Source organism: Pipistrellus hanaki (genome assembly GCF_964339955.1).
Source record: "Pipistrellus hanaki genome assembly, chromosome: 7".
Taxonomy (NCBI): Eukaryota; Metazoa; Chordata; class Mammalia; order Chiroptera; family Vespertilionidae; genus Pipistrellus; species Pipistrellus hanaki.
Window position 1 is genome coordinate 29,701,582 of NC_140509.1, and position 14,862 is coordinate 29,716,443.

The 14,862-nt window shown below is 40.0% G+C and overlaps 1 protein-coding gene across 1 annotated transcript in view; it reads right to left on the reverse strand.

Annotated features, from left to right (window-relative positions):
• Positions 1-1,987, reverse strand: part of COL9A1 (collagen type IX alpha 1 chain) — an 86,650-nt gene extending 84,663 nt beyond the window's left edge. Inside the window, exons 1-3 of the mRNA XM_084890397.1 lie at positions 1,855-1,987; positions 1,278-1,354; positions 32-109 (exon numbers count right to left, since the gene is read on the reverse strand). Coding sequence (XP_084746523.1) covers positions 32-109; positions 1,278-1,354; positions 1,855-1,868 — 169 coding nt within the window. The 5' untranslated portion in view covers positions 1,869-1,987. The remainder of the gene's footprint in view (positions 1-31; positions 110-1,277; positions 1,355-1,854) is intronic.
• Between the last annotated feature and the right edge of the window lie 12,875 nt (positions 1,988-14,862).

A 14,862-nucleotide genomic window follows, 5' to 3' on the forward strand; every position in this document is an offset into this window, starting at 1 on the left:
TGCATTTTCAATATGATTCATTGCTACACACCTGGTAAATCATCTTGGCCAATTCTGACTTTTGGACAGAGCTCATTTTCACCATTAGGAACTGAATTGATAGGAAACCCTGCAAAAGAGATCACATGTCATTCTTACCTCACCTCTTACTGGGATCGTGGGGAATGTGTCAATAATAATAAGAGCTGAGCAATTATTTAAAACACTACATTATACCAAGCAGCTTGCTTGTAAGTGTATTTGGCTTTCACGCTATGACTGTGATTATAGCTCATTAATTTCGATTCATCCTGGAAGGGAAGCAAGGCACAAAGGTGCTTTAATAATTTGTGCTGGGAAAAGGTTCCTTTGAAGGAAATTGGGAATGTGTTCCTTTTGGAACTGGAGCTGCACAACGTTCTGAATGGCTCAGTGTCAGACAGAGAGGCCTGTTTGGAAAACTTTGGGTGGCTTGGGCTAGGAAATATTCCTTAAACACCACACATTTTAGAATTCCCAAGAGAATCCAGAGCCGGCCTTGAGCCAGTTCAGTGAGAGTTCTGGATAGGGCAGTTCTGAGGAATCTTTGTCAAACAGAGGGGGCATTTGGTGGAGTCTCTAATTTACTAATCTTAAATAAAATATAAAGAGCACATTTAATTTCAGAAGCTCATTCTAAGAGATCAAATAAGGGTCCCAACTGGACTGTTGCTAGTATCCTAAAATGAGGAAGAGTAGGAAGAAGAACATGAAAAGGATTAAATGCAACATTTGATGGGGATTCCTAAAATGAAACTGGGTGCTCCTTACTCAGGTGGAAGGTTGTGGCGAAGGAGTGTTTTTCTCCACCTATTGTAACTATGCAACCCTTGTGCCCTGCGGAGACTCACCTGGTGGTAGAAACATCCTGCACTCCAGAAAAAGCATCTTACAGCTGCAAAGCTTTGGCCCAGACATCCCAGTACATCAAACAAATGCCCCTGTAACCCCAAATTAATGGCTTCTATACATCTATTCATCCATCCATCCATCCATTCAGCCAGCCAGCCACCTAGCCATCTGAACAAACTGGTTTTCCTGCCAACTTTGATCACAGCCATGACTTCTGCTTTATGCCCAGCATTTACCACAGAAAACAATAGAGCACCCTTTCTTATAAGTCGACCAGGGCCAGAGCAGAATTGGAGAGAGGGTACGAGAGACCAAGGATGCCTCACTCAGTCCTCACTGAGCCACCGCCCTGCCAGATCCCTCCCGTAACAAGTGATATTTCAAAATCTAGAAACCGTGGCCCTTACTTGGGCGACGCTTGACAGCAGTCGCAGACGCACAGGGTTCCAGGAAACCGCATACAAAGAAGAAAACTGAAATTTTCCTGAAAAGGAGAAAAGAAAATGACTCATACAGAAGTCCCTCCAGCTGGGGACTACTTTAGTATTTTTAAGCATGGTAAAAGCCTAATTAATGTATGCGATCAAATCGCATATAGTTTCTTGTTTTTTTGTTTTTGTTTTTTTTTACTTTGGAGTCTTATTGAGAAATTTAAAGAATCCTCCTACTCCCAGTCATTGTTGTTTTTTCTACCTCACTGTCTTCCATTTCTACCTACCTCCCTGTTATATATTTCCTTGTCTCTGTCTTCTTTCATCTTTGTTTTTCTGCCTCTTTATTTTGGTGGCTGTCTTTCCCTTGTTCTCTGTCTCTCTCTTCTGTCTCCTATGTTTGCTTTTTTTTTTTTTTCTTCTTTTGTCTCATCTGTCTCTCTCTATTTCTGTCTCTGTTCCTGTCTCTCTCCTCTCATCTCTCCCTTCACCTCCCCTCATCTTGTCACCCCTGCCCATCTCCCCACCACTCTTTCCAGTGTCAAGGTCTTACCAGAAGGTCTTCATTTTCCCAATTGGTTTTCTGTTGTTACCAATCGTCCCAATGAAGCAGGGATTGTTGGGGAGTCAGTACTCCCCAAAGACCCCTTCACTGTCACCCCAGGACTGTGCAGTTCTGGACCCAGCCTTGGTTCCTCCTGCCCCAGTCAGGGCTACAAGCAAAAGAGTGGACCAGAGCCATCTGGTGACACTTTAAACCAAAGGAGAAGGAAGGGGTGGGGAAAGGTGGGGGGTGTGGCCCCAAGGCTAACAAGGTTACACTGAAGGAGGGATTAGCAAGGGAAAATTTGCTGAAAAGAAAAAAAAAAAAACCACACACATTTCAGGATGTGGAGAAATTCACTAGAAAAACCCAGGCAAACTGCTATAGGAACACAGAGGACGCTTTGAGAACCGCTATAGGAACACAGCGAACCTTTCAGAGGACTGGGGTGTGGAGAGCTCACAGGAAGAGATGTGGGAACTCTTGGGAGCCTTGGCGTCCATCCAACCTAGGTTTGAATCCCCGTTTGTTCTGAAGTTTACTTGTTACATATCCTTAGGCAAGTTAGCTAATCTGCTTGTCACACCCTGTTGCCTTCATTGAAAAACAGGTTGAAAGCAGTTCCTAAAACAATCGTTTTGAGAATTAAGCAAGATAGCAACTCAGAGAATCTAATGCTTGCCTCAGGAGATCATCATTCCTCATATTTGCATCATTCTAGCTAACACTTTACTGCATTCCACTCTGTGGAAAATGCCAAAAGCATAATGACTTTTTAAAAAATATATATATATTTCACTGATCTTTCACAGAGATGAAGGGAGAGAAATAGAAACATTAATGATGAGAAAGAAACATCCATCAACTGCCTCCTGAACATCCCTACTGGGGATCTGCCCGCATGCAAGGCACATGCCCTTGACCAGAATCCAACCTGGGACCCTTCAGTCCACAGGCCGACGCTCTATCCACTGAGCCACACCGGTCAGGGCAAAGTTTAATGACTTTAATTCTCTCCCTGTATGGTAAGACTAAAATGTTTCCTAATCTATGAATAAGAAAAGTGGGCACAGAAATGAAGTAACTTGTCCAAAGTTTCACAGCTAATTACTCAATACACATTAGCTCCCTCTTCTTCATACTTGATAAACCTAACATCCAGTCCCCTAGTTCTTATTTCTTCTTAAACTCGATAATTACCAGAGCCAAGCAGAATATCTTTGGAAATAAGCAGTAGTCTATAACAAAGTTGAGACAGGTTACAGGGAGCACAGACCTGAAGAGAGAAATTTTGTCAGGACCATGTCACACATACACACTCTCTGTCCAGAACCAAGCTCCGAGAGAGAGAGAGAGAGAGAGAGAGAGAGAGAGAGAGACCCCACCCACCCACTCAGGATAGTCTGTTTCTGCTCCATCTTAGGGGATATGACAGTCCTGTCCTATAACAGGGACATTTAGGTTCAGAAGATCCAGTTATCTTAATAAATTGTGGTATTCTAGCATAAGGTAGTTTTGCTTCCTTGAACATTTTTTTATTTTTAAATTAATTGAAAAATAAATAGCATTGTTTCCTTTTTTTTATTTTTATAAATTTTCTTTCCTCCTCTGCCTCCCTCAGCTCAATGGAGAGTTTGCTCTGATCAGCTGGGAACTAGGAAACCTTGAATATCTGTGCCACTTGTTCGGCATTCCTTTACTAGTCGAGTACTACCTGTTGGGGCCCTCATGGCATAGGGACATCCAGTTCCTCACATCAGTTGGAGCTTTCCATGAGGCCCTGTCATTCTCCTTCCATCTGTCAGAATTCCAGTTCCCTAGGGGCAGGTATTTTGGCCAAGTCACAAGTGGTCATAGACTCGCTCATTCTTATAAGTCGACCAGGGCCTATTTAAATGGAGCGGTTTATTAACCCAAAGAACTGAACCTCTAATGGTAGGACTTCAGAGGAGGAATTGTACAACAGGGCCCTCCCTGACATACCAAAATCACACAAGGTAAGCCAGCCCATAATCCACAGGGGGGAAAAGGGCATTTTCCAAAGGAACCCTCTCCACTGAAGTTCTTTATTTGCCGTGCACAACAGCTGAAATGCCTCATAAAATTCATAGAATAGTAGGACCAGTTCCTTAGCTTTAATATGACTATATTATTTTGCAAGTATTCTTTTGAAGTGAAGTCACCAAAAACTAGTAACATTAATTAAAGATGCATGAGTACTATTTTTGACTCACTTTATGGATAAAAACAAACAAGCACTAAAAACTAGCTTCCTAAGAGTGCCTAGTTTTAAGCTTTCTTCTCTATCTAGCTTGGTTTTGAAAATAAAAGACCCAAAATGCCCGGTAGAACACAGCAGTTGTGTGAGGATGCTGCAAATCAGCCCCAGCTAGAGCCTAAAATTTACCATGGAAATCTCCAGCTGAGAAGCTGATTAACAATCAGGGAGTTGCTAAAACTAGGACTCCCACAGTTTCGCACTGGGTTCAGTTTTACTGTAAAGAAATTTCACCACAATCAAAGCTCTATTTTTAATCTGCTTGCTTTGGTTCTATCCTTGTAATTGTAGCCTAATCATACATAGCAAGCAAATGGAGCCCCATGACGATAGCCATTTCTCTCTGAAATCACTCACAAATGAATGTGTTCTCGCCATGGACCATTAAAAAACCAGAATGTGTTATTTAACACAAACCACACACACACACACACACACACCCTCAAGCTTTTCAGCATATTACTTGTGCTTTCTCTAAAATATGAGCATTTCCATTTTTCCCAAGGAAGAGAGAAATCAATTCCCTTCATGGCCCATGCGCATCTAGGAGCTGTTGCTTTATATTTGCTGCGTTGTGGTTCTTCTGTTTGTAGCATCTGATGCATGTCCTAAGTCTCTTTGGTTTCTTCCAATAACCTCACATGCTGGCCCATCTGCGTTTCTCTGCACAGTGGGAAGCCTTTCTTTCTTTTATAATTTTTTTTTTTTTTTTATTTCAGAGAGGAAGGGAGAGGGAGAGATAGAAATAGAAACATCAATGGTGAGAGAGGATCATTGATCAGCTGCCTCCTGCACGCCCCTCACTGGGCCTGAAGCCTGAAACCCGGGCATGGTTCGTAGGTAAACACTCAGCCCTGAGCCACGCAGGCCAGGCAGCCGTCCTTTCTAGCAGGGCTACCCAAAGCTTCATCAGAACCACCTGAGTGGCTTGTTAAAAGCATAGCGCTGGCTCCGCCCAGCAGTTTCTGATTCCGGAGATTTAAAATTCTGGGTCTGAGAATTTACATTTTCAACCAGCTCCCCGGTGCTGCTGGTGCTGCGGACCAGTGAGAAATGCTGCCGCTATGGCCACCTTTGCAACTGATACTGACTTGCAGACTGTGAGTGTTTCATAAGTATTTGCTGAATAGTTTTCATTTTATTTTTTTACATCAGTTAATAACATATAAATTTCAGGTGTTAGCTTAAATATATGACCCTTGTATGCGCTATTATGTGCTCTCCACCCAAAGTCTAGTCCCCTTCCTTCACCACGTGGCCCCCTTTATCTTCTTCATCCTCCCCCCACCCTCCCCTTCTGATAACCTTCGTTCTCTGGTCTGTATCTCAGAGTTTGTTTAGGGTTTTTTGTTCATCTGTTGCTTTTTGTTTAATTTTTTAAATAATTACCCGTTGAACTCATAAGAACTGCTGGTAACTTTTGAGCTCATGAAAAAAACTTATTCTAATTTTCTTACTGGATGTGTATTAAGAAATTTACTTGGGAGCCCGTCCCGTGAGGCTCAGTGGTTGAGCGTGGACCTATGAACCAAGAGGTCATGGTTCCATTCCCGGTTAGGGCACATGTTCGCATTGCGGACTGGATTCAGACTGGGGATGTACAGGAAAAAGCTAATTGATGTTTCTATCTCTCTCTTCCTCTCCCTTCCTCTTTCTCTAAAATAAATAAATAAAAAACATTTTTTAAAATAAATTTACTGCCGAATTAACTGCAGAAACCCAAGGATTCCCTTCTGCACTATTATCATTTATCAACCAAAGAGTATGTGTGCTCCTGAATTCTTTGTTACCCTTTATCAGTGAAAGAGAGAGAACCTTGATTCTGAAATGGTTCCTTCTCTTTTATGAAAGAGCCCTTAAATAAATGTTGCTTTATGTTACAGCCTATGAAATTTTATATGCATTTCACTAGCTTTCACGCTCTGCGAAATGTTTTGTCTGCACTAGGTGGCAGTGTAATCCTGATATTTGAAACGTAAGCAAAGAAATCCAACTAGAATTTGATTTCCAGTCTTTAGGTAGATAACTTTGATGTTTATGCAAATATTCCACTCTTGGTTGTTCTCCATCAATATATATGAGCCATGCTCTCTGCCCTCCCTCACCACCACCAATTTGGAGCCTGAAGGCATCTCCAGGGTTAATGTTGGGGGCTCTAGAGTCAGACAGCTTAGGTTCAAATCTCGGCACCAACACTTGCTAGCTGGGAGACCCTGGAGAGATAATAAACCTCACCGTGACTCAATTTCTCACCTGTAAATGTGGACAATAAAAGTACCCGTGTTATAGTTATAAGAATTAAACTAGAGCTTAAAATGATTCCTCGAACTCAATAAATTTTAGCTACAAATGTTCTTGTTATTATAACGCACTCTTCTTAATTCTCCCACTCAACCCCACTCTGCTGCAGTAAATAGTGGTGCATTTATTTCTTCTTAGTAAGAAAGAATGTAGCGGTGCTAGAAACTCAAAACTCTTAGAAAATATACAACTACTGAAAAATTCACCTATAGATAACCAAAGTTAATCAATTCAAAGCCCCCTCCTCCCTTTAATACTCAGATCTTTGGTTATTTGCTTCACTTTTGATTTTTCCTCCTGCAAAACTGTGATTTATGAATCCTTTAAGTTTACTTCAGCATCAATGAGACCTTCTCTTTCATAACATGCTATGATTTTTCCAAGAATGTTTATCATCATAACCTCCTTTGTACCTCACAACAATCCAACAAGATAGTTGTGACCATTCTGTTTTCCCGGTGAAGAAACTTAGGTGAAAAAGGGGGGGGGGGGGGGGGAATGTATAAATCCATAGTTACCTGGTGACAAAAAGGTACTCCAGTATTGACTGAATCTTGAAACGACACAAAGAAAAGGCAACCCTACTAACCACTGTAGCAACAGTGAAACAGCTGTTTATAAATATATATATATATATTTATAATTATATATAATTGTATATATAATTATATATAATTGTTTTCTTCATTTGAGAATGAAGAAATTATATATATAATTATATATAATTGTTTTCTTCATTTGAGAATATGTGAAATTATAGAAAATGTAGACATAGATCACTCAGTGAGACAACTCACCATTAACATTTTAGACTGTTTTCTCCTAGTCCTTTTTCTATGCACAAGTTGTAGTCATACTCTTCATAGTTGGACAACTTGCATAAATGCTCATCACTTAAAGTACTTACACATTTTCTTTCACAAAAGTTAAATGCAATCATATAGCACAAAGTAGATACCAAAGCCCAGGTGTAAGAACTTTGTCTTGAAGTCAAGATGATGGATTTTAACTGTAACTACTGTAACCTTGAAAAAGAAACAATTCCAGAGACATGTTTGAGTAACTGGGGGAAACACTTCTCTTTCTCACCCAAAATCATGTGGGACTGTAAACTCCCAACTAACTGACTAACCACAGAGCAGCAGAGGTCTCAGTAGACATTCCAGAGGCACCCAAGGGCAGCCACAGGGGCGTGCCACCTCCTGCCAATACTGCATTTCAAATATCCCTGAAACCATGATTAATGCCAGAAATAGCAATAGCGACTGACACATGGGCAGGTGATAAAGAACCCTTGTTCTCAAAGGCTGAACTTGGAGCCCTTACAAGATGAAAGGGCCCTCGCATTAGCACAGTCATAGTCATTTTATAGGTGAGGTAAGCGAGGTTTCAAGATGTTTGATAACTTGCGAGGGGAATCTCAGATGACAGGCCAAAACTAAACTTGAGTTTATCTGACATCAAAGCCAATGTTTTTCCTCTAATGTGTTGTTTCTGAGTACACACACACACACACACACACACACACACAAAATGCAATTTGCTTAAGTATATTTTCCATTTCACTGTGCACCTAATCCTCCACTATTATTTTCTTTTTTTCATAAACCACCAAGCAGTCCTGCAAGAGCTGATTAGTTTTGCCCATTGTACTGGTCACCAACTTGGTGCCCTCACTGAGCAAGCTGTGTCCAAAGATTTACCTTAGTGGTGCTTTTCGTAAGTAATGGCAGCAGGAAAGGTCATTTCTATATTTTCCTGTGGTTCTATGTATATCAAGATTTGCCTCAGATTCTAAATTCTCACCGGTTAAGGACATCAATAATTCATTACCTCTCCCATACTTCCTTTTTATTACCTACTGCAGACATTATGTTGTATAGTCTTTGGGAGTCAAATGCTCAACCAACACTATATTTAAAGCACAGTGCTGGGTACTAAGAACATTTTCAGAGCCAAATAATGCCTTATTTGCCCTCAAGGAAAAAGGACACACACGCACTAAAACTATGAAGCACACTTTGGCCTAAAAGAAACCCCCAAAGAAAATAAGTTGTTTAAAATCATAAACAAATTGTCCCAGAGACAAGAAAATCAAAAGTAATTGATACTGTCCAGGATTCAAAAGCGTTTCACAGAGAAAGTGACATTTTAACTTGGTCTTAAGGAATAAATCATATTTGACAAGACAGAAAAGGGCAGAAAGGGTTACAAGGCAGTCGAGATAATGAGAACAAAACCTCAAAGGCATGATAATGTGTAGAATGTATTTCATTATGTTAAAGGCATGTTTTAACTTTTGAAAATATTATTTGTATGTCACTGAACTCGGGGATGGAGAAAAATAGTATCATTAAGGTACATTTAGTAAACAGTCCAACAATGTTTATGCCTACCTTATATTAGGCTGCCTATCCATTAGTATTTTGTCACTGAAAAATAAATCAGCAATCCATTTGCTAGAGTGGGAAATGTAAAAAGTGCTTCAGCTATAGAGGGGCAAGTTCTAGGAGAACTTTTTTGTTGTCTGCAAAGGATTCTCAGTTTGAGGATTTCATCAAGACTTAAGAAACAGCCAAAACAGGTTTGACTCAATGGATAGAGCGTCGGCCTGCGGACTCAAGGATCCCGGGTTCGATTCTGGTCAAGGGCATGTACCTGGGTTGCGGGCACATCCCCAGTAGGGGGTGTGCAGGAGGCAGCTGATCAGTGTTACTCTCTCATCGATGTTTCTAACTTTCTATCCCTCTCCCTTCCTCTCTGTGGAAAATCAATAAAATATATTTTTTTAAAAAGAAAGAAAAGGAAAAAAAAAAAAAAAGAAACAGCCCTAACTGGTTTGGATCAGTGGATAGAGCGTTGGTCTGTGGACTGAAAGATCCCAGGTTAGACACCAGTCAAGGTCATGTACCTTAGTTGCAGGCACATCCCCAGTAGGGGGTGTGCAGGAGGCAGCTGACCCATGTTTCTAACTCTCTATCCCCCTCCCTTCCTCTCTATAAAAAACTCAATAATATATATATATTATTTATATTCTGAAGAAACACCAGGTGGCCCTGTTAGCAGCCTCAGGGGTAAAAGAGGCAAGGTGTCTTCTCTAGTACAAACAAGTTATTTGCTACCACTTACTAGTAAGTTACAATTTGTTTTTTCCATCAATGCTAGTAATAGACTACTAAGCTTGGCTAAAGTTGGGTGCTAAGAAGGGTCAATGGCATAAGCAGTTAGCGAAGCTTTCATGTCCTTGGGGGAAAGCTGATCAGTAAACAAAGATAACACTACGTCCAAAAAGAAACGTCTAAGAGAATTCTGGTTACATACTAAGCAATAGTTTCAGACTGCAAGAAGGAAGGCACAGAGCCAAGAATGGGCGAGGCAGAAAAAAAGATTTGAAAATTGAAGTTGCTCTGAACAGTGAAATGAGCTCTCTCGTGGAGCTCAAAAGGGAGACAGAGAAAAACGCAGAGTGTAGCTGGAGCAACTTAAGTGGAAATCAGCATGCCCATGGTGTGTTTCCTAGGACCTATTTAGTCAAGTGGAACAAAACAGTAAAGAAGCAATCAAAGAATGGATGACCTAGAATTATTGGCCTCGCCAAGCATAACTTGCTACATAAGGTTGGTTTCAGAAGTAGATGTAGAGAAATTGTGGCCTCTCGAGGCTTTCACCGCTGTATATTCTTTTAAGCTTTGTTATCTGACAGGACACTGTTGGAAAGCCAGAAGAATGTATAAAATGTTATTACAAGAATCACAGGAGTAACCAGTAGAAATCTATCTCTTGGTACAATGCCAGAAAATGTCATTTGGCTACAGATTTGTACCATAATAAAGCTGTCCATAAATATACACTATAAACACAGAAGGCGAGAAATAAATAACTTTGATGTCAGATCACAAGGCTAAGTGACAGATCCTTGGTGCATTATTATGAGCAGTTATTTAAAAAGAAAAAAAGACACCCCAAGTTAGTTGACCCTCATTGGATTATAAATAACCATAAAAAGGCTTATTTAAGAAATTGAACGCTTATAAAAAGCCTGAGTTTTGCTGTGTTGCTTACAGAGCCCACCATAGTCATTCCTATTGCTCTGTGACCAGTTACACTGGTGACAAATTTAATTTGTATAGTTGTAATTCATGGGTTTCCTTTAAAAACAACCGCTTTTCTGCCAAAACTAAGTACTGCTATTTCCTCAAATGTGGAATAGTGAAAGTAATTTAAATACAGGACCTTTCTCTTCATGTGTTCTATCTTCTGAAACATCATTCCTCTTCTCTGTTGGCCTTACTGCATGCCCTTTCAAAGCAGACTTCCCAGCCCTTCTCAAGCAAGCCCATCTCTTCCACAAAGCTCTCCTGTGCCTCCAGCCAGATGTTCTCCATTCTGACCACGCTTAGGAAAAGCTACTTACACAAAACGATGGCACATTGAAGTTTCACAGGCAGGAGAGTATAGACGAGAAAGCAGGGACATCTTAAGTCAGATGTGGCCTTGAGACCGTCCTTGTTCCACCAGTGTGTGTCCTTCCATTCATTAGTCTTGTAACACCACTGAGCCTGTTCCTTTCCTGCCAGATGGGGACTGCCCTGAGAGCTCACTGAGAGCCTCAATGAGCTAATCCAGGTGGGAAAACTTTGTAAAGTATACAGTCCTCTGCAAAGGTCATTGCTGTTTCAGAAACATTTAGAAAGTACCTATCACATGCAGGGCAGTTTTGAACACTAAAGAAAGCCAAGTCTCAACTCTCAAGAGCTTTCTAAAATATAGCAGGAAAAGAGAGACATAAACCTTAGTACATAAAATACAAGGTAGTAAATAGTAAGTTCCTTAAGCGATACCCCCAGGACTTCAACTCAATTTAACAAATATCCAAAAACAGGCTAACATGGTGGGTCGCTGTCACCTATCCAGCACGAAGGACACACGTGTGACAACAATGTCAACACATGATGATAAACACAACAAAGAAAGTGCTTCCTGGGAATGAGTTAGGTCTGTAAAGATGGACACATGGGAAGGCTTAGAATTAGATGCTCAAGGATACCTTTGACAGAAGATGTCAGAGCCTAGAATCTGTTTTTAAAGACTGGGTTTTTCTTTCCAGAAAAAGGTAAAAAGGACCAAATCTGGCTTTTGATTGACCGGTGCTGTAAGGCAGATGGATATGAGAAGAAGCGGGGTGACCGTGGAGATTCAGCAGAGCTGGGAAGCACCCTAGTAAGAGGCTGATGGTACGGTTAGCAATTTCTGCAAGCTCCCGCAGAATCCTAATCACAGGCGGCGCAAGAAAAACATGTCAACAGAGGCCAGGATTAACAAAAAACAAAAACAAAAAAGATTGTATCTGAGGTAAAAATAGGATCAAATCTATTCACCAAATTATTTCTTTTTTTTTCCCTACAAACATGGATACAAATATTAAAATATTCCCAGTACTGCTCAAGGGACTAGCCAAGCCATTCTAACTTCATTATCTTCATACCAGCTGTATGCGACATCGCTGAACTTGCTAATGAGGCAGCAAAGTTGTTTGGGAGGGGAAATTATATTTACATGCTAATAAGACTCTGAGCCAAGAAAACAAAGAAGCATAGACTATTGATAGTAATTAGGACAAGACATAGAACTGTTAAAAAAAAAATCATCCCTTCAAAGAGATTGTATGACTCCAGCTTTGAAGTCCAGGATATAGGGGGAACTTGCTTGGCCTTGTTTGCAGTTACCTTTCATTCCTGGTTGGTTTTATTTTCAGGTTAGGCATCTAGATTGAGACTCTTTTCTCAAAGTGCAAGAATTATTTTCCCTGCCATATGCAATATGCAGTGAGACCTAATTCTCATGACACTCAGTATGAGTGGTTCTTTGTTTTATAAAACCGCTAGGCTTAGGTTCATGTCACACACACACACACACACACACACACACACACACACAATCTTTGCAAAGAATTCACATTTTATCCTCAATAGTACATAAACAAAAAATCTGGAATGACCAACTCATCCAAGTTTTCCCAGGCCTGTCCCAGTTTTAGCACTGGAAGTCTGGGGTCCTGGGAACTACACTCCCACCTCAGACCCAGGCACATTGAGATGGTTGGTTACCCCATAAACAACCAGAATCAGAATCCAGTTATGAGTACACTTTGAGCTATTGGACCCATCTTTCAGGCCAGATCATCTTTCAATGTGTGCCAAAGAGGGCTGGATTGATACTACCAGCCGCCACGTGAGAACCACTATGGTGCTATATACATACGGTATTACCTGGTATCCTCCCAACAGTTGTGGAAGATGACCGTCATTGTTCCAATATTGTAACTTAAAGAAATTAGGCTCTGATAAATTAAGTGTCCTGCCCAGGACCATGCTAGAAATACATGGTAGAGCTGGGATTCAGGCCTACTTCTTCTGACTTCAAAGCTCGGGCTCAGTCTCTTTCTCTCTGCCTCTTGCATTCTGAAGTCCATCAACCATAATACATTTTAAGAATACCTACATAGAGGAGATTTTATAAGAGCCAAAGTAAAATCAAATAATGACACAGAGAAAGAGTGGAAATAAAATATCACAATCTGTATGAATTCAATCAAATATACAATAGGACATAAATAAGACAACCGGCAGCTAATTGGTGGATTACCAATTGCTCAAAGTCAAATGCATAAGATTTTTTTATAACATCCTTTCAATATTCAAATAAAATACTATGGCCTTAGGTTTTTTTTTTTTTAAAAAAATCTATTCATGTGTATAAATATTTAGTTCCTAATTATTTCTCCCTAGAGTGAATAATCAGATTTAGTGTAATATGATTTGTTGCTTAAATTTTTGTATTTTGACTTATCCTACATGCTTATAAAGAAAAACAGAATCATAAAGCTGCTATTTAAGAACTGTCTTAAAAGGACAAGAAACTATTGATTTATAATTTAAATATTAATTATGAGGATTTTTTTTTCTCAGCATACATACAAATCTGAGTTAAATTGGCACATAGTATTAGACCAACATAATTACAAGGATACTCCTAAAGCAGTTCTTGTCTGCTGTTTTTTTACTTGACATTCTTGTATACTCCTAATTTCTTCCTACAATTCAATCCTATCATTCGCCCCTGGCACTGATTCTTTGGAAAAGTGCATACCAAAGGAGATTTCCTTCTATTAGCTGCATTTGGAGAACAGGAATTGACATCTGTCAGTGTTAATGAGGTTGAGTCTTGCCAATGTGTGACAACTGAGATCAGGCTCCAATATGAATCTCTCAACAGCATGACAGAGGGGTAGCCGTTCTGGTGCTGACCTTAAACTAATTTTTAAAAATGTGTGCTCTTATATCACACCACCTTAACGTTGCTCAGTAAGTTTTAAAAAGTTTAAATCTCTTAAATGTGGTGGGACAACCAGATTTACAAGTGGAGAATCTGCAACAAGCACTAACATTGTCAAGGTCTCAATTATTTGCAAAGTATCTAAAGTTGTGGTTTACCAAACACTGCTGACATCTGGAAACATTTAATAAAATGCCTTTGAGACTCAAGTATCTTCTGGCAGCTTTTACTAACTGGCCTTGGTACATTGTAGTAGATGTTTTCTAAGAGATGTGCAATAGTCCCTGATAGCAAGGCTGACTCCCTCTGAACTTTATATTTAAGTTAAATGGACTCGGCTATGGACTGAATTTTTTGTGCCTCTACCCCAAATTCCTAAATTGGATAGAATAAATTAGGAGGTGGGGTCTTTGGGAGGTGACTAAGTCATGGGGGTGGAGTCTTTATGGATGGGATTATAAAATAGACACAGAGAGCTCTCTTGCCTCTTCCACCACGTGGGGACACATGGAGAAGATGAACACCTATGAACCAGAAATTGGGTCCTCATCACACACCAAATCTGCTGGGACCTTGATCTTGGACTTCCCAGGATCCAGACTATAACCCATTTCTGTTGTTTGTAAGCCATCCTGTCTATGGTAATTTGTAATAGTATCCCAAACTAAAACAGGTTCTCACAGCATCTGAAGCTCATATGCATGAGCAGGAGGAGACAGGGCTGGGAATTCTACAACCAGCTGATGAGGAACATAAAAAATCGAGAGTGAAAGAGAACAGTTTAGTTCTTTTTACTTTAAGTACTATCTCGATTTAGTATAAATCTAATAGTATTGCAAGATTTTTTTTTTTTTTTTTTAATCCTCATAGCTGCTTCATCTGTACTACCAGGGGAAAAATGAAAAAAAAAAAAAAATTACCTGAAATAAAAGCAAACCAAATTTTATCATTGTAATACCTGTAAACTCTTGAAAATCTTAATGGTTGTACTGTACTTTTTATTTGGCTAATAAATATGCAGATGTCCTTCTATGGTTATATTCTGCTACTTTACCACTGGGGGTGCGGGGGGTGGGGGGGGCAGGAAATAAACATGTAGGTTT